Genomic DNA, 22045 nt, shown 5'->3' with positions numbered 1-22045 from the left:
CTGGACCCAAGTTCTTTATCAGATACATGATTTGCAAATATTTCCTCCCATTCTATGGACTGTCTTTTCACTTTCTTTTTTTTTATTATTAATTTATTTTCAATTTAGTTAACATACAGTGTCGTTTTGGCTTCAGGAGTAGAATCCAGTCATTCGTCTCTTACATATGACACCCAGTGCTCATCCTGAAAAATACTCACCTTAATTCCCATCCCCCATTTAATCCACCCCCCACCCCCTCCTTCAGCAACCCTCAGTTTGTCCTCTGTATTTAAAAGTCTCTAAGAGAGATCTTAAGAGTTACCACAAGAGGGGTACCTGGGTGGCTCAGTCGGTTAAGCGTCTGACTCCTGATCTCAGCTCAGGTCATGATCTCACAGTTCATGGATTAGAGCCCCTCATTGGACTCCGAGTTGACAGTGTGGAGCCTGCTTGGGATTCTCTCTCTCCCTCTCTCTCTGCCCCTCCGCCGTTCATGCTCTCTAAATTAATTAATTAAAATAAATAAACTTTTTAAAAAAAGACATCACAAGAAAAAAATTGTAACTATAAAAAAAGAGAGGGGCACCTGAGTGGCTCAGTCAGTTAAGCATCTGACTCTTGATTTCAGCTCAGGTCATGATCCCACATTTCATGAGTTTGAACCTCACGTCAGGTTCTGGGCTGAGAGTGTGGAGCCTGCTTGCGTTTCTCTCTCTCCTTTTCTCTCTGCCCCTACTCCGCTCACTCTCTCTATCTCAAAAATAAATAAATAAACATTAAAAAGAGAGAGAGAGAGAGAGAAGAAACATGACACATGAAATGACAATTATGGGCACAAGGCAAAGTGGGGCACATGAAGGCAGTCTGCAATAAGAGCTACAGAATAGATGACTGATCTCACCAGTCTCTGGGTCCCCATCTTTGAAAGACATCAACTTAACATAAGTTTACATATAAATTTAACATATGTTCACATTTCATTTTGCTAGCACTCTTGATATTATTTTCTTTAAGAAAGAGAAGGGAACTGCATTTATGGACTAGCACGATTTTCACATGTCCCAGTCCCTACTCCACTCCCTTAAGTCCTACAATGCTCTCCTGAGCTGACTTTATTATTTTTGTGTGTGATATGCAGTTTCGACCCGACAGTCGAGGGTGCCGAGGGGATATTATGGTCAGCTGCCTTTATATCAACTTCAACTGCTCTGCTTTGTGCAGCACTCACCTGGTTGAGGTGGGAGGGACCCCAACCCCAGCTTTAGAGGTGAGCCTACATGTGTCTAAGCTAATTAGAGTATGTCAATGGCCACTATGATGGGTTCAGAGACAGGCAATTAACCCAGGCCAGTCAACTAACTTTTGCAAGGCAGCAGAGCCAAGAGAACTGCAGAAAAGCAAAACTATAGCTTTGATGATCTCATCAATCTCTAGACCAGGCTATATAGCTGTAGGGCATCCAACTATTAGATTTTTTTTGGTTATATGAACCAATAAAGCTACTTTATCGTTTAAGCCACTGTGAGAGGCAACCAAACAAATCTGAACTGATACAAAGTGGGTCACTGAAATGTATCCTCCTTCTCAATAGGGGTATTAACAGGGTTTTATAGATGCGCAGGCTTTCACTCTTTATTAACTCACACCAGTCACATGTAATGGGAAGGGCTAGTATAATTTCCACCAGTGCCCTGGGAAGGTTCATGTGACTCCAGATCTCTGGGATACAGGGCAGGAGCCAGGGGACTCTCCAAAATCCTAGCCCTGGCTGCTCCTTTAAAAGGCTACACATTCCTGGGGTGCCTGGATGGCTTAGTCAGTTAAGCATCCTACTTCTGGCTCAGGTCATGATCTCTCAGTTTGTGAGTTAGAGCCCTGGGAGAATCCTCCCTTTGGATTCTGTGTCTCTCCCGAGCGCACTCTCTCTCTCTCTCTCTCTCTCTCAAAAATAAATAAACATTAAAAAAATAATAATAATAAAAGGCTACACATTCCTGGCTTTCTCCTCTTCCTCCTCCACCTCCTAGGGTGGTCTAGAATTTCTTTGGTAGTTACTGCTCTAGAGATAATCCTCAGCAAAAGCTTCCAGTAAACTCTCCCTATGAAATGAGGAGGAATCCTTAGTCGCCACCCTTGGGGCATTCACTGGGCCTCTCCTATTTCTAGAGGTTAAATCAAGCAGGAAAAGTTTACAGAACTCTGGTTTCTCAGCTTACTTGGTATCTTAAAGCTGAGCCCAGAAGGAATGATTTTTTAACCAGCTCTATGAGTCTTGTGACCTGCCCACCAAATCTAAGAAACCAGAGCTAAGCACTGCAAGCACTTCAAGCCCTCATAGCCATTTTCACCCTCATCCTCAACTCCCTGTCCAGCTTTGTCTGGAGGGTGCCTCAGATACCGCCACACCCGATCCTTTGTCCCCAGAGGCCCTCTCTACCAATCCTGTCTAATCCATCCTACTGGACACACCATAACCTCGACAGTGCCCCCTAGAGGCCATCTTCACCCCGTGCCTGCTCAAGAGCCCACCACGGCCCCTCGGAGGAGCCAGGGCCCTTTGTCTGACCTTCATGGCCCTCCTCAAAGACCTGTCCTATCCCCAGTGCCCAGAGCTCTTCTGAGTTTCTGACTACTGCCCAGCACAGGGACATGGTAACCAGCCTGTTCACCAGCCCGGCCAAAGGTCTGCCCACTCGTCCTGCCAATCACTGATGACCACACATGTGCCTGGAGAGCAAATAAATGAATCAAAGGTGCCACCCAATCCCCAACCCTGGGCAGGCTTCTCCTCTCAGGGCACTCAAGTTCTCTGCCTCAAATTAGCTGTTTATTGATCTGTTCACTTCCCTCTCTCCCTCTTCCCCCAAAGGAGCACATAAACCCTAGGGTATAAGCTTCCAGCTCAGCACTGAGGGCACTGGTCACCTCTCAATGAATCCCAGCACTTGGAAACATGCCTGGAGCAGAGTGGACGTGTTTATATTTTTTCATAGTCATTAGGAAGACAGATCTGAGGTGAATCTCTTCAGTTCATTTCCTAAAACTCTTCCAACTTAGCCAACATCGGGTTTTCCCATCTCTGTCCATCCAGAGTGGGTTATCTGCCTCCACATGTGCATTTCACTGAATAAACTCTTCTTACTGGATTCCTTAATTTAAACAAATGTTCCTTTTCCTTAATGTCTATGATTTTGCTTTCACTCGAGAAGTGACATTTTTCTCTCTGTGGAAAAATCTATCCTGCGAATTGCTTGACGACCATAATCCTCCAGAATCCATTTCCTTTGGAAGAAGTCTGTGGTCGCCAACATCACCACACAAGTAAACAGTCATTGTGCCACATCTGGCAGCTTATACCCTTACATTACCAAGTAATGTTACCAAGACAGTTCTCTCCTCTCTCAACCCCTGTTCATTTTATTAAAAAAAAAAAAATTTAATGTTTATTTTTAAGAGAGAGAGAGAGGCAGAGTGCAAGCAGGGGAGGGGCAGAGAGAGAGGGAGACACTGAATCCAAAGCAGTCTCCAGGCTCCCAGCTGTCAGTACAGAGCCCAGCAAGGGATTCACACCCATGAACCCAGAGGTCATGACTTGAGCTGAAGTCAGGTGCTTAACTCTCTGAGCCACCCAGGCACCCCTACCCCTGTTCATTCCAAACCTGGCCTCCCAAGTCCCCTCCTTCCTGGTGCCCTCCTGATTCATACCACTCCGGGACCTATTCATTTCGGTTCACAGGGTTCTGTCTACCCTTCGCACGTAATCCCTACAGATTTCCAGTCTATGACCATAGCTCCAGTCGGTCCTGAGCTAAATTCTCGTGTCCTTCACTTTTGGTCCAACGTGTCCCCATCTCCAGCTTCTTTATCCTTGTGCTCACCCCCACCCCCCAGTCGCGAGCCCCCACCCTCTCCCCCGCCCCGCCCCCGCCCCCGCTCGGTTACCTGGAGCTTGTGTAAGTGCAGAACGTAGCCTTGCACTAACAGCTGGAAGAAACTGCGCAGCTGCCCCGGCCCCGGAATCTCCTCCAGGGTCCGCAGCCTCCGGTCGCCAGGCCCGTTTCCAGGAGTCTCGGCGGTGGCCGAGACGGCGGCGGGGATCGCGGCCTTGGCTCTGGCCCCGTGCGGGCAAAGGCCAGGGAGGGCCACCCGCGTCCCCAGCAGCGCCCACCGCAGCCTCGCGCCCCTCAACGCAGCCACGCGATCCATGGCCCGCGCCGCCCGCGTCTTTGGACCGCGAGTGAAGAGCGCCTGGAACCCGCTCAGAGATCAACCCCAAGGGGGCGGGGTCAAGGCGCCAGCCGCCGGGTAGGCCGGGCGCAGGCTGGCCAGGCCCCTTACCGCTCACTTTCCCTCGCGGTCCTGAGTCTCTCCAACAGGACCTAACAGACGCACAGAAGCCACCTCCTCCAGCCGTGAGCCTGAGGCCCAGGGGAGGGGCCGGCCCACGCCGCCGCGGAGGCTGTCCCGGGGGATATACGGAGACCGCCCGAACCCCGACCGTGGCCGCCAATGCCGCGACTCCCCACCTTGCTCTCTCGCGGACTCTCAGCGAGAACTTGAAGTTCTCTGGACCGTACTTTGGTTCGCAGTAGAACAAAGTTCTCGGAAGCCCCACCCAGTGAGTGAGACTGGCCGTCGTCTGACCTGCGGGTTGGCCACCCCAGGGCGCCATCGCCCCAGCTGTCCTCCCTTCCCCGGGAGCTGGAACAGGCTGCTGAGATTAAACCGGCCACTGGCTTTTCCTATGCGCCCGCTGGTTGTCCGAGCGCCCAGCCACTAGAGAAAAGAGAAGAAAAGAAAGAAAGAAAAGAAAACCCGTCCCAAATCCAAGGTCATCTGATTCCTGGAGGGTGAAAGCCAAACTGGCAAACAAATTTAAATATTAAGGGGTTGTTAATGCAATTCTACCCCCCCCAACCCCCAACGCGCACACTCCTAAATCTGCCAAGGCAGGGTTTTTCAAAGTGCAGGTTGAGCCCAGATTTAGTGACTGCAACCAGAATTATTTTTTTAATAAGATAAAAAAGAATAAAGCAGTATAGAAAATACTGCCAATAAGAAAGATTGTTTCATGAATCCTTTTTTTCATATATATTCAAAGTATATTGAAAAGTTATTTCTATTTCAAAACGTTAAAAACATGGTTCGTACAAATATAAAATAAACACAGGTCAAAGATTATGCAACCCATTAGTGAGAGAACCAGCAGGATGGTAGGTAAGGCTTGTTCTAAGAACACTGGAAGAATTGGGTTTGTTTTTTTTTTTTAATAAAGAGCCAGAAGGAGAAAGGGCACATTAGGTTCAAAGGGGCAACAATTAGAGGGTCAGCTAAGGTGGCTACATGGGGATTTATTTTTATTTATCCCTTTAGGGGACATAGAGTTTCTTCAATCTGCGACTGAAAATCTTTCATCAGTTTGGGAGTTTTTCTGACATTATCTGTTCAAACATTTCTTCTACCCTAATCTGTTTTTCCATCTCTCTCCTAGGACTTCAGATTATACATATGTTAGACCTTCTGACTGATCCTTCCTGTCTTTCACCCATTTTTCTGCATTTTTTAAATCCTTTTTTCTCTTCTAGCTCATTAATTCTCTATTCAGCTGTGTCTAACCTACCGTTAAATCTGCCCATTGAATTCTTTTTAGTGTTTATTTTTGAGGGAGAGAGAGAGAGAGAGAGACATAGCACGAACTGGGGAGGGCAGAGAAAGGGAGACACAGAATCCAAAGCAGGCTCCAGGCTCTGATCTGTCAGCACAGAGCCCAACTCAGGCACCTCAACACTGATTCTTGATTTCAGCTTAGGTCGTGATCTCAAGGTATGTGAGATTGAACCCCACGCAGGGCTCCACGGTGAGGGTGGAGCCTGCCTGGGATTCTCTCTCTGTGTCTCTCTTTCTGTCCCTCCGCTCCTCAATAAATAAACAAACTTTAAAAAATGTTTTTTATTTATTTATTATTATTTTTTTTTTTAGTGTTTTATTTTGAGAGAGAGCAAGAGAACAAGTAGAAGAGATGTCAGCATAGAGCCTGACTTGGGGCTTGATCCCATGAACTGTGAAATCATGACCTGAGCCAAAATCAAGAATCGGTGGTGGGGTATCTTAATGGACTGAGCCACCAGGCACCCCTTAAAATTTTTTTTACTTTATTTCATTTTATTTCATTTTATTTTTTATAATTTACTTATTTATTTTTAAATTTCATCCAAGTTAGCATATAGTGCAACAATGATTTCCGGAGTAGATTCCTTAATGCCCTTTACCCATTTAACCCATCTCTCCCTCCCACAACCCCTCCAGCAACCCTCTGTTTGTTCTCCATATTTAAGAGTCTCATGTTTTGTCCCCCTCCCTGTTTTTTATATTATTTTTGCTTCCCTTCCCTTATGTTCATCTGTTTTGTATCTTAAAGCAGTCATATGAGTGAAGTCATAAGATATTTGTCTTTCTCTGACTAATTTCTCTTAGCATAATACCTTCTAGTTCCATCCACATAGTTGCAAATGATAAGATTTCATTCTTTTTGATTGCCTAGTAATGCTCCATTATATATATATACCACATCTTTATCCATTCATTTGTTGATGGGCATTTGGGCTCTTTCCATACTTTGGATATTGTTGATAGGGCTGCTATAAACACTGGGGTGCATGTGCCCCTTTGAAACAGCACACCTGTATCCCTTGGATAAATACCTAATAATGCAATTGCTGGGTCGTAGGGTAGTTCTATTTTTGATTTTTTGAGGACCCTCCATACTGGTTTCCAGAGTGGCTGCACCAGTTTGTACTCCCACCAACAACGCAAAAGAGATCCTCTTTCTCCGCATCCTCGCCAACATCTGTTGTTGCCTGAGTTGTTCATGTTAGCCATTGTGACAAGTGTGAGGTGGTATCTCATTGTGGTTTTGATTTGTATTTCCCTGATGATGAGTGATGTTGAGCATTTTTTCATGTGTCGGCTGACCATCTTGATGTCTTCTTTGGAGAAGTGTCTATTCATGTCTTTTGTCCATTTCTTCACTGGATTATTTGTTTTTTGGGTGTTGAGTTTCCTAAGTTCTTTATAGATTTTGGATACTAACCCTTTATCTGGTATGTCGTTTGCAAATATCTTCTCCCATTCCATCGGTTGCCTTTTAGTTTTGCTGATTGTTTCCTTCACTGTGCAGAATATTTTTATTTATTTTTTTAATGTTTATTTATTTTTGAGACAGAGACAGGATGCGATGGGTTAGGGGCAGAGAGAGAGGGAGACACAGAATCCAAATCAGGCTCCAGGCTCCAAGCTGTCAGCACAGAGCCCGACATGGGGCTCGAACTCACGAGCTGTGAGATCATGACCTGAGCCGAAGTCAGACACTCAACCGACTGAGCCACCCAAGCATCCCAGAAGCTTTTTATTTTGATGAAGTCCCAATAGTTCATTTTTGCTTTTGTGTCCCTTGCCTCTGGAGACATGTTAAGTAAGAAGTTGCTGCGGCCGAGGTAAAAGAGGTTTTTGCCCGCTTTCTACTTGAGGATTTTGATGGCTTCCTGTCTTACGTTTAAGTCTTTCATCCATTTTGAGTTTATTTTTGTGTATGGTGTAAGAAAGTGGTCCAGGTTCATTTTGCTGCATGTCGCTGTCCAGTTTTCCCAGCACCACTTGCTGAAGAGACTGTCTTTATTCCATTGGATATTCTTTCCTGCTTTGTCAAAGATTAGTTGGCCATATGTTCATGGGTCCATTTCTGGGTTTTCTATTCTGTTCCATTGATCTGAGTGTCTGTTCTTGTGCCAGTACCATACTGTCTTGATGATTACAGCTTTGTAATACAGCTTGAAGTCCGGGATTGTGATGCCTCCAGCTTTGGTTTTCTTTTTCAAGGTTGCATCAGCTATTTGGGGTCTTTTCTGGTTCCATACAAATTTTAGGATTGTTTGTTCTAGCTCTGTGAAGAATGCTGGTGTTATTTTGATAGGTATTGCATTGAATATATAGATTGCTTTGGGCAGTATTGACATAAAAATGCATATTCTTATGGACCCGTTCTATTTCTTCTATGAAGCCCTTAATTATATCCTTTCATCTTTTTCCTGTTGTTGTTGTTTTTTCTTTCTTATTAGTTTGTTGGTCTTCTTTTCCTATTTCGGGAGATTAACCTTTCTCTGTTATATATACTACAAGTATTTTCTCCTGGTCATCTGTTCCCTATATCTTGGCTGTATTTAAGATATCTTTTGTTCATTTCTGTGTGGTCCAGTCTGGCAATTTTTCCTTTAATGACTTTTTGGTGTCAAATCTTGCTTGGGACTATCCCAAGATTGTTAGGGGGAAAAACTTTCATATACTTTACCTTATATTTAATAGCTTTGTTTTTTACATGCTGTATTTTTTTTCACAATTAGCAAGTCAATCCATTTGAAATTAATTTTTGTTTCCGGTTTGACCTGGGGTGTTAACATATCTAATTATCCCACTGTTATTACATTAAATAGCATCTAATTATTCCAACATCATTTATTAAATAATAGCTCAGGAATTTGCTGGGGGTGCCCCCATCTCCTATCTGGGGGGAGCAGCATCCTTTAAATTATAAGACTTAGCAGATTTGATCTTCCATTTCACTCCAGAACATTCCTTTGGTGCCATGTAGCTTTCAGGAGCTGTCTCTGGATCATCCTCTGATATTACAATTACCACCTGCAGCTCAGAGGTACAGTTTACCCAAGGTTACCCTCCATCCTCACTGGAGGCCAGGAGGATATGGGAAGGGACATACCCATTCATATCACGCCACTCTGCCTCTTTAGTGTTCCCAACACCATACAGCACATGTTTCCAAACTTTTTAGCAAAAAGTTTGGACATTTTCAGAGGGGAATCCCTACATAGGAGAATCCAACGTTCTCCTTCAAGTTGCCCGAAGGTAGGCAGCTGGTGCCCTAGACCTTCATGACCCCGTGCTTCAGATGCTTCTTCCACAGCTTTCTAACTGGGTTCTGCAGCTCTGGGTTTGTTCATTGTCCCTCTTGCATTCTCTTCTTCAAGTCTTGAAGTGGAGAAACTCTACTTTCCCTTCCTTGGGAAAACCCCACCTCTTCCCCAAGGAGCCTGGATTCTTTTCTTCAGAAAAGGTTCTGAGTCTTAGTTTGGTAGTTTCATCCAACCCTGAGTTTCAGCCAATGGTCCCAGAGGCACAGGGTGGGTCGGCACCCAGCTCTGGCCGATAATGAAGGAAGAACCTCCAGTTCCTATTTTATTCACAATATTCCCACCAGCGAACATGGCGCCAGGGTTGCTGACATGGTTCCTCTACCAGCTGACCTGTAAAAGTAAGCATCTCACTCTAGACAAATTACTTTTGCAATTTGTGCAGCCTAAACCGTATTGAAGCAAAAATATTTCCTTTTAAATTAAATAGAATGAGTGAGCATCAATTATTCTGCTGAAGAACAAAGCAACTGGTTTCTCTCCTGCCTTTCTTGGGGTCTGGGAGAACTACTGGCATCACAGAAGCTCTACACTAGCTCTTAATGACTGCACTCTCTGACACCTGGCGAAAAGCACTTGCCTTAAACTCAAGTCAACAATTGTCCTCCAAATGGGGCGCCTGGGTGTCTCAGTCGGTTGAGCATCCAGCTTCAGCTCAGGTCATGATCTCATGGTCTGTGGGTTCAAGCCCCACATCAGGCTCTGTGCTGACAGCTCAGAGCCTGGAACTCTCTTCGGATTCTGTGTTTCCCTCTCTCTCTGTCCCTCCCCCACTCATGCTCTGTATCTCTCTCTCTCTCTCTCTCTCTCTCTCTCTCTCTCTCTCTCAAAATAAATAAACATTAAAAAATTGTCCTCCGATTGGGGATGGGATGGCATGGTCAATTCTTCCACACAATGTATCCCCATAGGTTTGAAATATCACATACATTTTTTCTTCATTTCTAGTATGCATTTGAATCTATTTCTATTTCTCTGTTCTTCATCCCAGAGGCCAAAAGCCATAACAACTTTAGGTGAAACAGACCAGGCTGGGGATCAGAATAGGCAATGAGGGGGTGGGGTGTGTGCTGGGAATTGGGGCAACTACAGGATTCAGCCCCAGGGCAGCTACCACCCAGCTTCAGCCAAGTGTTGCCATGTGGGAATACAGGCCTGGTGTGGCTAGAACTCTTAGATTTTATTTAATTTTTAATTTTTTATTTTTTTTAATGTTTATTTTTGAGAGAGAGAGACAGAGAGACAGAGAGACAGAGTGTGAGCAGGGGAGGGGCACAGAGAGAGGAAGACACAGAATCTGAAGCAGGCTCCGGCCTCCCAGCTCTCAGCACAGAGCTCGACACGGGGCTGGAACTCATGAACCGTGAGCTCATGACCTGAGCCTAGTCAGACGCTTAACCAACTGAGCCACCCAAGTGCCCCTGGAACTCTTAGATTTTAGAAGAGAAGCCCCCAAAATCTGAATTTTTATATGAAAACCTCCTACAGCTTTAATAAACAGATTAATCAGTGCAAACAAAATCTGTGTGTGTGCTGGTTTTCACCCCCTGCTTTATGCCCCACTCTTCTCTCTGCCTGTTCCTGAGCTAATGCAGTCCCATTTGAAATACTGCTTGTGATGGACTGAATCATCGACCCCCCCAATCCACGTGCTGAAGTCTTAACCCCCAGCACCTCAGAATGTGACTATATTTGGAGATAGGGCCTTTGAAGAGGTGATCGAGGTGAGACGAGGTTGAATGGCCCCTAAACTCACAGGACCTTATGGGGAGATTTGGACACAGACACACACACAGAGGAAACCAAGTGAAGACACCTGAGGAGGATGTCTACGAGCCAAAAAGAGAGAGGTCTTAGGAAAACACCAACCCCGCAGACACCTTGATCTCAGACTTCTGGCCTCCAGAACTGTGAGAAAATAAATGTCTGCTGGTCAAGCCACCCTGTCTGTGGTACTTTATAATAGCAGCCTGAGACAACTGATATACTGCCTCTTTTTAAAAAGTATTTATTTTTGAGAGAGAGAGAGAGGGAGAGAGGTAGAATGAGCGGGGGAGAGGCAGAGAGAGAGGGAGACACAGAATCTGAAGCAGGCTCCAGGCTCTGAGCTGTCAGCCTAACGCTGGGTTTGAACTTGCCAACTGTGAGATCCTGACCTGAGCTGAAGTCAGACGCTTAACCGACTCAGCCACCCAGGCATCCATAGACTGTCTCTTTTTATTTTATTCTTTTTTTCTTTTTTATTTTTTTAAATTTACATCCAAATTAGTTAGCATATGGTGCAACACTGATTTCAGGAGTAGATTCCTTAAAGCCCCTTATCTATTTAGCCCATCCCTCCTCCCACAACCCTTCCAGTAACCCTCAGTTCTCCATATTTATGAGTCTCTTATGTTTTGTCCCCCTCCCTGTTTTTATATTATGAGTGAAGTCATATGAGTGAAGTCATATGATTTTTGTCTTTCTCTGACTGACTAATTTCACTTAGCATAATACCCTCCAGTTCCATCCACGTCGTTGCAAATGGCAAGATTGCATTCTTTTTGATTGCCAAGTAATATTCCATTGTATATATATACCACATCTTCTTTATCCATTCATCCATCGATGGATATTTTGGCTCTTTCCATACTTTGGCTATTGTCAACAGTGCTGCTATAAACATGGGGGTGCATGTGTCCCTTCGAAACAACATACCTGTATCCCTTGGATAAATGCCTAGTAGTGCAATTGCTGGGTCGTAGGGTAGTTCTATTTTTAGTTTTTTGAGGAACCTCCCTAGTGTTTTCCAGAGTGGCTGAACCATCTTGCATTCCCACATACTGCCTCTTTTTAAAAAGACTACTGACATGGGACACCTGGGTGGCTCAGTTGGTTAAGTGTCCGACTCTTGGTTTTGACCCAGGTCAGGATCTCACCATTTGTGAGTTCAAGCCTCACATTGGGCTCTGTGCTGACACTGCGAGGCCTACTTGGGATTCTCTCTCTCTCTCTCTCTCTCTCTCTCTCAAAATAAATAAATAAACTTAAAAAAGAAAAAAAACCCTGCCTACTCACAGCTGTTTATTTGAATACCACAGTCTCCTTGAATAGTTAGAGGTCCTTATTCTCCTTCTCCAGGGAAGAAAAACTAAAGTTCAGGGGCACCTGGGTGGCTCAGTCCATTGAAAGTCAGGCTTCAGCTTAGGTCATGATCTCATGGTTTGTGAGTTCGAGCCCCATGTCTGGCTCTGTGCTGACAGCTCAGAACCTGGAGCCTGCTTCTGATCCTGTGTCTCCCTCTTTCTCTGCCCCTCCCCTGCTCGCACTCTTCCTCTCTCTCTCAAAATAAATAAGTAAACATTAAAAAAAAAAAAAAGGAAAACTAAAGTTCAGAGAGGTAAAGAAAGGTCAGTGGCAGAACTGGACTTTGAACCCAGGAATTGGGCACTGAGTTCAATGTTCTTTCCACTAGATGTGAGGGGAGAGAGGAAGGACGAAGTTGTATGAACATTTCTACTGCAGAAATGGGAGGTGGAGAGGAGCTCACTATTACCCTGATAACCAGAGGCTGGGTGATGGCCCATAGGAAGGTAGGACCCTTTGCCTGGCCCCACATAATTATCTGCCTGGAGCAAACAGTGTCCTCCAGTCCTTGTGACTCGAGCCTTTGTGGGGGGAGCAGCTCACCATTATCCCAACCGGCGCTGCCTCCTGAGGTCTCTAGAAATTGCCCCAAGGATATGTGCTGGCCTTCTGAGGCTGACATGCTCTTATTTGGAATTCCATTTTGTATCAGAAAGTTATCTTGCGCAAATTTAGGGATGCTTGCTGCTGTGTAATACAGAATTTGTCTGGTATTTGTCCCCGGGTCCCGAGCTGGAACCCCCAAGCTGTTGGAATTACATGAGGGATAGGAGTGTGGCAGCAGATCCCTAGATAGTTTCAGGATGGGGGGTAGTCATGCCAGAGAGCTTGCCCATATGTTAGATCCTGCCTATGTAACGAAACGCCAATAAAAACCCCAGATGCCAAAACCCAGTTGAGTTTCCTGGTTGTCAAATGCAGGAATATTCTAGAACGGTGACACCTCCTGATTCCAAGAAGAGAGGACATGGAAGCTCCATTGCTCAAGATCCTCCTATTGGTCTCTTCTTTTGTCTGGTCCTCTTTCAGATGCTTTTTAATAAAACTGTAATTTTAAGGATAGAACTTTCCCAAGTTCTGTAAGTCATCCTTGTGAATTATCAAGCCTCATAGGGGTGTGGGAATCCCTGAAACTGCAGCCAGTTGGTCAAAAGCATAGGTGGCTTGGGGACCCCCCAATTGCAGGTGGCATCTGAAGTGAGGGCAGTCTTGTTGGGGACTGTTCCCTTAACCTGTAAAGGCAACACTAACTCCCGCTAGTTTGTGTCAGAATTGCAGGTGCAATACTGTGGTTGGGTCTAATTTTAGGGAATTACATTGTGCCCAATACATGTGAGGATTCCAACCTGGTCTTCAGTTGCTATTGGCTCATACTGAAATGCCCTCATTTCTGCCTGACTGCACACTCCAACCCTATTCGTGACCAAAGGGTCTCACCCTCCCCCCGCCCCCCACCCATCACCGCACACACACAACTCTCTCCTGCCTCTGCATCCTTCATGGGCTCCTGGAAGCATCTGACTCTTCCTGAACTCAGGGCACGAACTTTGAGGTCATCTCAGGCCCATCTGCCTACATATCTCAGATGTCCTCATATTGGGCATGAGGGAATCTCTGGGACTTCCCTTCTGGAAGCTGGTACAGGTCTTTTCTGATCTCTGATTCTCAAAATCATTGGCAGAGGAGAAGTACAGGACACAGAGACACACATTAGCCTAGAAGAAGGAGGAAGAAGAGAGGAAGAAGGGAAAGGGAGGAGGGAGAATTAACATTTGAGGGCTTATTCTGTGCCAAGCACTCTTCTGAGACTTTCCTAATATTAATTCATTTGATTCCTGCATCAACACTGAGGTTTATATTATTTTCCTAGTATTTGAGAAAGCAGAGGGGTGAGATTAAAAATAATTAGCCCAAGTCACAGAGCTAGTAAAAATCAGAGTCCGGAATTCCAAAGCTGGGAGCCACAGTGATTGTGAATGCTTGTCGTGAGCACACTGTGAAGTTGTGTCTTTCCACAGGCCCATTTCACTCAGTCATAAAGCAGGGTTAGCGTCACTATAAAGCAGATTCGGCATTCCAAACACAATGACATTTCACATGTTTAACGTGGCTTCCTAGAAGTCACACAGAGCAGGGCACCTCCTACAAGTCACACAACAAACAAGATCGAACAGGGGTAGGAAGTGAACGAACCAAAAGTGAAGGCAGTCTGATCCCCAGCTGGGATAAGGCCTCAGTCCGCTCCTGGTCAGCTCCTGGCACTAGTAAGTGCTTATGCTGTTCAAGCAGTGAAGGGTCTCTGTTCTGTTGGGGGATCCACCGGCCAAAGCCTTCAGTGGCAGCTGCCTTTTTGAAGTGGTCAGACACAGAGGGGTCAGTGTCCAGATTCTGATAGTTTGCTTCAAACATCCTCCCTTTCTAAAGGGATTTCATCTGTCTCAGGCCTTTGCAGACCTCCTCTGTTCCTGCTGGTTGTCAGTTCTGAGTGTGGCATCCCCCCGGTGCTGGTCTTTGCTGTGATGCTCTTAGCTGCTTGCATCATTGCTTGACACAGGCCACTGTTTGACATGAGTGACTCCATCTTGCTCTCTGCAATGCTCTCGACTGACTTCCTTTTGCTAAACCTCCTCGTCATTGTCTCCCCATCTGCCACCTAAGGTACATCTTAGGCTCTTCAGAGCAGGAAATTCCGGCTGGCGGTCAGTAAGCAAATACGTTTTTCGTAAATATTTCATCATATGTCTGACCTTGAAATTTCGCAAACAAATAAATGACGATTTTCTTCTCTGCTGTGTGGGTCGTTCCCTGAAAAGAATGAGATAAAACACGCCAGCCACTGCTTCCTTGATGGGAGAGGGCCCCTCGATGAAAAGGGAGTGACCAGGAGTGCTGCTGTTCTCCGACACATGAATGCGGCTCCCTATCCTGACACAAAAGAACTTATTGAAACAAGAGGCAGCCAGATATAGTGAAAAGAGCAAGGGTGGTATTAAAATGCTCACGATGTTTCGTTAAGAAACAACAAGTCACAAAACCATTTCAACAATTCATCTGTCTCTCTCTCTCTCTCTCTCTCACAAACACACACAATTGGAAAGATGCATACCAAAATTAATAATGGTGGTGAATTACGTGTGACTTTCATTCTTTATACTTTTTCTGTATGTTGTCTTAACTTTTTAAATCAATTTCTTGATAATTATAAACATAATTATAATGTAATACATATAATATAATACAGCTCCAGAAATTAATTTCTTTATAATTTCTTTACAATTATGTTACTTACTAGCTATGAGACTTTGAGCAAATTATATATAACCCCTTGAGTAAGCCTCAGTTCTCCACAATTAAATAAGAATAAAACCTACCTGGGGTGCCGGGGTGGTTCGGTCGGTTAGGTGTCCAACTCTTGAGTCCAGCTCAGGTCATGATCCCACAGTTCGCGAGTTCAACCCTGGCTTCATGCTCCTCGCTGATGATGCAGAGCCTACTTGGGATTCTCTCTCTCTCTCACTCTCTCTCTCTCTGCCCTTCCCCTGCTCACACTCTCTCTCTCTCAAAAAAATTTTTTTTCTAAAATTCTTTAATAAAAAGAATAAAACATACCTAATTTACAGGGCTGTTGTAAGAATGCAAGATAATATAAGTCAAGTTCATCACTCAATTATCATTATTATAATATAGCAGAGTGTCCTGTTTAATCTCTAACCAAAGCTTCGTTTACTTCTTTTAACAAATGGAGAGAAAGTATTGATTCAGGAGGCCTGGGATAGGGCTTGAATTCTCCATTTCTAACAAGCTCCTGGCCCACAGACCACATTTTGAGTAGCAGGTCGAGAGGGATGAAGACATTGAGGAAGAAGAATGTGTAGCTGATCACTACAGGTATTTTTATACTGGGAGCATTTGGAAATTCTGGAAACAGGCAGGATGTTGAAAGTCCAGGCTTTCATTTCAAGAAGAACCACTCATGGGGGAGAGAAACTAGGAAAAAAATGTTGGCAGAACTCATGGGAGATTTCCAGCACACAGCATTACTCTCTCAGGACATTTGTCAAAGCCTAGGGCTGCAAAGTGAGAGACTGAAAATCTAAGAAGGAAAGCCTCCAGAAAGCCAAGTGTTGCTTTCAGGAGTCTTGCAATATATAGTAGAATTAAAATGTAACTTTAAATAAGGGGTTCTGCTCACGCAATTCCAACGTGTCTGTTGGGGTGGAGAGGCCACACCACCAAGTGATGCTTGGACACCAGCTGGGTGTCCTACAATTCAACTCAGTTCTGACACTGTTCACATCCACATCAGATTCCACAGGTTATGTGCCCAGTCCCACAAGAGTGCCCCCCGCCCCTACAGATGCCAATTGCAAGCCCAGGTTGTTACCTGTGCTTCTGACCACCCAGCTACAGATTGGAGGTTCCCATGACTGGTCTTCAGATGCCAGTCACAACAAGTGCAGGCTGTTATCTGTACTTCTGACCGATTAGCTATAATGCAGACGGTCCTAGGTTTTGGGCTTTAATTTGCTAGAACAGTTCACAAAACTCAGGAAACCCAATTACTCACTGAATTATTAGTTTATTAAAAATAATTAAAAAAGGGGGCGCCTGGGTGGCTGTCGGTTGAGCGTCCGACTTCGGCTCAGGTCACGATCTCACGGTTTGTGGGTTCAAGCCCTGCATCGGGCTCTGTGCTGACAGCTCAGAGCCTAGAGCCCGCTTCGGATTCTGTGTCTCCCCCTCTCTTTGCCCCTCCCCGCTCATGCTCTGTCTCTCTCTGTCTCAAAAATAAATAGAAACATTTAAAAAAAATTTTTTTAAAAAGAAAGAAAAAAGAAAAAAAACCAATTACAATAATATACCGTAATAAAAAAAGAAAAAATAATAATTTAAAAGAAGATAAATCAACAGCCAGATGAAGAGAAACATAGGGCAATACCCAGAACAAAAGCACTTCTGTCCCCAGAAGTTTGGAGTTTGGGCCCAGCACCGTGACATGTGGAAGCGTTCTGCCTCCCCAAACTGGAAGCTTTCCAAACCCTATCCTTTGGGTTTTTTTTATCGGAGGCTTCATTACAGAGGCATGTTGATTAGATCATTAGCTGTTGGTGATTGATCCAACCTCCAGTCCCTTTCCCCTCCCTGGAAATCAGGGGGAGGGACTGAAAGTTCCATCCCTCTGCTCACTGTTGGTTCCCCTGGCAACCAGCCCACATTCTTAGGTGCTTTCCAAAAGTCACCTTATTGGGGCACCTGGGTGGCTCAGTCAGTTAAGCATCTGACTTTGGCTCAGGTCATGATCTCACTGTTCACGAGTTTGAGCCCTGCATGGGGCTCTGTGCTGACAGCTTAGAGCCTGGAGCCTGCTTCAGATTCTGTGTCTCTCTCCCTCTCTGCTCCTCCCCCATTCATTCTGTCTCTTTCAGGAAATTCCAAGGGTCTTGAAAGCTGTGAGCCACGAACCACGGATGAAGATCAAATTTATATGAGAAATATATTTTGGCCATCTGCATGACTGGCTATACGTAATATTCTAAATCACAACAATAATGCAAAAAGAAGGAAGGAGTGAATGGAGCTAACGTGTTCTAATTATGCATTAAAACCAATAATTTGTATTAGACTTCTGCTATGGCTGCATAACAAACTGTCCAAAGAATTAGCAACTTAAAACAACCTTCACTGCATTATGCATACAGATTCTGTGAGCCAGGAATCTGGAGCAGGCACAGTGGGAATGACTTGTTTCTGCTCATCTATGATGTCCGAAACCTCAGTCTGAAAGATTCAAAGGCCGAGGGACTGGAAGAATCTGGAAGTGCCTGATGGCTCAGAGACAAGCACTGTTGTCCAGAGCGTCCTCACATGGCTTTTCTGTGTGGCTTGGCTTCTGCAAAGTACAGCAGCTTCGAGGGAGTAGGATTTACTACGTGACAGCTCAGCGCTGCAAGCATGAATGTTCCAAAGAAGAAGGCAGAAGCTGCGTCATCTTTTATTACCCAGCTTCAAAAGGGACACAGCATCCCTTCTGCCATACTCTTCAGCCAGAGCAGTAACATGCTCTCCTAGATCCAAGAGGCGGGAAATCAGACCCTGATTCCTAACAGAAGAATGGTGAGACCAGTTGTAGATTACACGTGTTTTCAGAGATACTGTTGCAGTAGCTTTGGAAAAAACAGCCTCCCACACTAGCCATCTGTTTGGGGTGATGAAATATTTGGAGTAGGCAGTGATAATGGTTGTGTAACAATGCGCGTGTAATTAATGCTACTGGGTTGTACATTTAAAATGGCTAAAATGGCAAATTTTATGTTACATATATTTTACCACCATAAAAAATTAGAGAGGGAGGAAGAGAAGGAGAGAAAGAAGGAAAGGAAAAAGAGACAGATAGCAGGAGACCCAGACCAGCCCAGGGCTGAAATAGGTAGGAGTTACGTGGGAAATTAGGCATGGCATTCCAGAGAGGAAAGCTGGATTCTGTGTCCATGCCCCTAGCTGTGCATATAATTTGTACCCTGCCCCCTCCAAGATTCCTCAATCTAGAAGCTTGTTAGAGGGTTTGTAGAGAGTTTGAAGGATAGTAGAAGGTTTGGCTGGACCCATGACGAAGTGTACTCACTAGAGTAAATGAGAGGTTAAGAATAAAACCAAAGGGGATGACTGGGTGGCTCAGTCAGTTAAGTGTCTGACTCTTGATTTTGGCTCAGGTCATGATCTCACCGTTCATGAGTTCAAGACTCGCATCAGGCTCAGCGCTGACAGTATGGAGCCTGCTTGGGATTCTCTTTCCCTCTCTCTTGCCTCTTCTCTCTCTTTCTCTCTCTCAGTAAACAAAGTTAAAAGAAGAAGAAGAAGAAGAAGAAGAAGAAGAAGAAGAAGAAGAAGAAGAAGAAGAAGAAGAAGAAGAAGAAGAAAACCAAAGGATCAACTTCCATTTTCAAACCCACAAACCCACAATTTTAACAAAAGGCTTATGGGACCAACCTTGGAAGACTAACTTACAATTCTAACAACATTACTGAGTTTCTCGGAACCAAGCTTCAGAGAATAGTGCCATTGAGCTGGGGAGCGAATGTCTTGGGTGGCAGAATCACCAGCATAGTCCCTGGAGAGGTGCGATGCCTGAATGATATTGTGTGGATGGATAATTGTATAACAAGGATGTGTAAGGGTTAAATTGTAGTGTAGGGCTAACGCTCAGCTTGAAAAATAACAACTTTGTTCTGACACTGAAGATCAAAAGATAACAGCCTTGCTTTTACTCTTGTAAATCATACTTCATACTCTTGTGAATCAGGCTTTACCAATGAAGGAAACAAAAGCTCAAAAAAAGAGCGTCAGAGACAAGGTCAAGGAGGCCCACTGGTTGCAACTTAGTTGCAGAAAGTCTAAAATAATCACCTCATTTAATAACTGTTTCTGACTCATCTGGCAACTGTTTCTAACTCATCTGGGAACTGTTTCTCTGTTTTGTTCCCAGGTAATGATAAAACGATGTGATCGGCTTTAAAAACTCTGTACCCTGGCTGTTCGGAGCCACACTCTTATCAAGAGTGTTGGTCCGGATCGGTCAGCCTTGCCTCTCATTGTAATAAACTTTGTTGTGACTGTCACTGTTGCCTGTAGCATTCTGTTTCAGGAGTCGTGTGGATGCAACAGATGCAGTAATGCTACCAAACAATAGGTACATTGTCTGTTCAAAATGAGGGGCTAAACAGTTTCCAGTATTGCTAGCACATGCTCTTTTTTTTTTTTTTTTTTGAGATTTGATGTCTGATCTTATTTATTTGTTACTCTTAGAAAACCTCATTTTTTTTTAATGTTTATTTATTTTTGAAAGAGAGAGAGAGACAGAGCATGAGCAAGGCAGGAGGGGGAGGGGGAGGCAGGCAGACAGAGAAGGAGACACAGAATCCAAAGCAGGCTTCAGGCTCTGAGCTGTCAGTACAGAGCCTGACATGGGACTTGAACTCGTGAACTGCGAGATCATGACCTGAGCCAAAGTCGGACACCCAACCAACTACGCCACCCAGGCATCCCAGAAAATCTCTTTCTTTTAATTTTGTTTTTTATATTTTGAGAGAGAGAGAGAGAGAGAGAGCTGGGGAGAGGGGGAGAGGGAGAGAAAGAATCCCAAGCAGACTCCACACTCAGCATGGAGCCCAAGTGGGCCTAGATGCCATGACTCTGGGATCATGACATGAGCCGAAATCAAGAGTCAGATGCTCAACCGACTGAGCCACCAAGGCGCCCAGAAAATCTCATTGTTGCCTGGACTCAGAGGTAGAAGCTCTCAGAAAGGGCAGCCTCTGTCTCTTGGCAACCTGTTCCTGGCGCTTTCCTTTGACCTCCTTCATTCTCTTGGCCAAAAGTTTAGTGTCTTCTTGCAGCCTCTTCCTTATTTTTCTTAGAACTCTGTGTCTTCTGAGCAATACGCCGACATTTGCCTTGGAGGTTACGTGGAGTAACAAGACGCTGAATCTTGGGCGCCTTGGTTCTAGGTTTCTTACCTTCTTTGTTTAAGAGCCCCATCACAACACACTGGCGGACATCATCTTCTTTAAAGAGACTGAGAAGTTTGCGGATTCTCCTAGCTCTTTTGGGCCCCAGGCAACAAGGCACAGGAGCATCCGTGAGTCCAGGAATATCCTTCTCCCCATTTTTCACGATGACCAAGTTGAGAACACTGAGGTTGGTATCCACAGCATAGCCCTGAACAGATCTGCACTTTCTTTCTCCAGTCCTCCTAGGTCTGTAGCAGGAATGTCCCTTACTCAGCAGCAGGCAGACGCGGCCATGGGTCAAGACACCATGCTTCATGGGGAAGTCTTGTTTGTCATTGCCACCACAGCTGCGGACTACATAACACTTCCATTCCTCACCCGGAGCATCAGCATCGACTTCTGTGGCCGTACACTTCTCGTAAGAGGTATAAAGTTTCCGGTCATCATCCACGTCAATGAGTCTCTGGCAGCCAGCAGCTTGGAAGGACGTGTTCAGTTTCATCCTAAAGCTGCTTACCACCTCCAAGGCACTACGAAAAAGAGTTTTGTCATCACATGTTCTAAGCACTGACGGGGACATTAGATTTTATAGTTTTACCCAGAGAGTTGGATTCACCTGTTGCTAAATGGGACACGAGCAAGACAGAGGAGAAAATATAGAAATGGAATGTGTAGGGGCCCAGGGCAGGCTGCCCCAAGATGGGCCACTTTGGCATGAAGATGATTTCAAGCTGAGGGCAATTAAAGCCCTGTGGGCTCAATAAAAGTTTTGCCCCTCCCTTAACTACTTAGAAGAATTTAAATTGGGGATCTTTCCCAAAACAATGGTTATTACCAGATAAATTCTATCTGAGTGACCCATCTGTATGGCAGGGAAAACAGCTACCAAACACCTGCTCTTGTTATCACCCTGTGATGTGCATTCCTTCCCTCTGAAGTCCCAGATCCCTGTCCGCTTCTCCTTAGTTCAGGATGACATATATCCCTCATTTTGCCTGACATCAGAATTTCCATGTTTGTTTGGATTGCTTGTACATATACTCTTAAATTTTATTTTCTCTGTTAATTTGTCTCATGTCAATTTTTTTTCTTTTTTTAAAATGTTTATTTATTTTTGAGAGACAGCAAGAGACAGAGAGAGAGCATGAGCAGGGGAGAGGCAGAGAAAGAGAGAGGGAAACACAGAATCGGAAGCAGGCTCCAGGCTCTGAGCTGTCAGCACAGAGCCCGACACAGGGCTTAAACTCACGAACCGTGAGATCATGACCTGAGCCAAAGTTGGATGCTTAACTGACTGAGCCACCCCGGCGCTCCTCAATTTTTTCTTAGTCCAGCTAGAAGGACCTTGAAGGGGACAGGATATTCTGACCCCTCGATACATTTATTGATACACCTCATTTTACTTCTGTGATGTTCTCACCCATGTCTTCCTTTGCACTTGTTTAACTG

General features: G+C 44.9%; 2 protein-coding genes across 2 annotated transcripts in view; both read right to left on the bottom strand.

Annotated features, from left to right (window-relative positions):
* Window positions 1–4538, bottom strand: part of LOC102958835 (sterol 26-hydroxylase, mitochondrial) — a 33831-nt gene extending 29293 nt beyond the window's left edge. Inside the window, exon 1 of the mRNA XM_042995350.1 lies at window positions 3925–4538. Within this exon, the coding sequence (XP_042851284.1) occupies window positions 3925–4188 (264 nt within the window). The 5' untranslated portion in view covers window positions 4189–4538. The remainder of the gene's footprint in view (window positions 1–3924) is intronic.
* Window positions 4539–20292: 15754 nt separating this feature from the next.
* On the bottom strand, window positions 20293–21680 carry LOC102955715 (40S ribosomal protein S6-like). Its single transcript, XM_042997608.1, is given in 2 exon segments — window positions 20293–20476; window positions 20478–21680. Coding segments are annotated over 2 exon segments (822 nt in total). The 5' UTR covers window positions 21177–21680; the 3' UTR covers window positions 20293–20353.
* Window positions 21681–22045: the final 365 nt, after the last annotated feature.

The sequence above is a fragment of the Panthera tigris genome, chromosome C1 (genome assembly GCF_018350195.1).
Source record: "Panthera tigris isolate Pti1 chromosome C1, P.tigris_Pti1_mat1.1, whole genome shotgun sequence".
Taxonomy (NCBI): Eukaryota; Metazoa; Chordata; class Mammalia; order Carnivora; family Felidae; genus Panthera; species Panthera tigris.
Note: the sequence above shows the minus strand (reverse complement) of the source record. Positions and strands in the feature narration are given on the sequence as shown.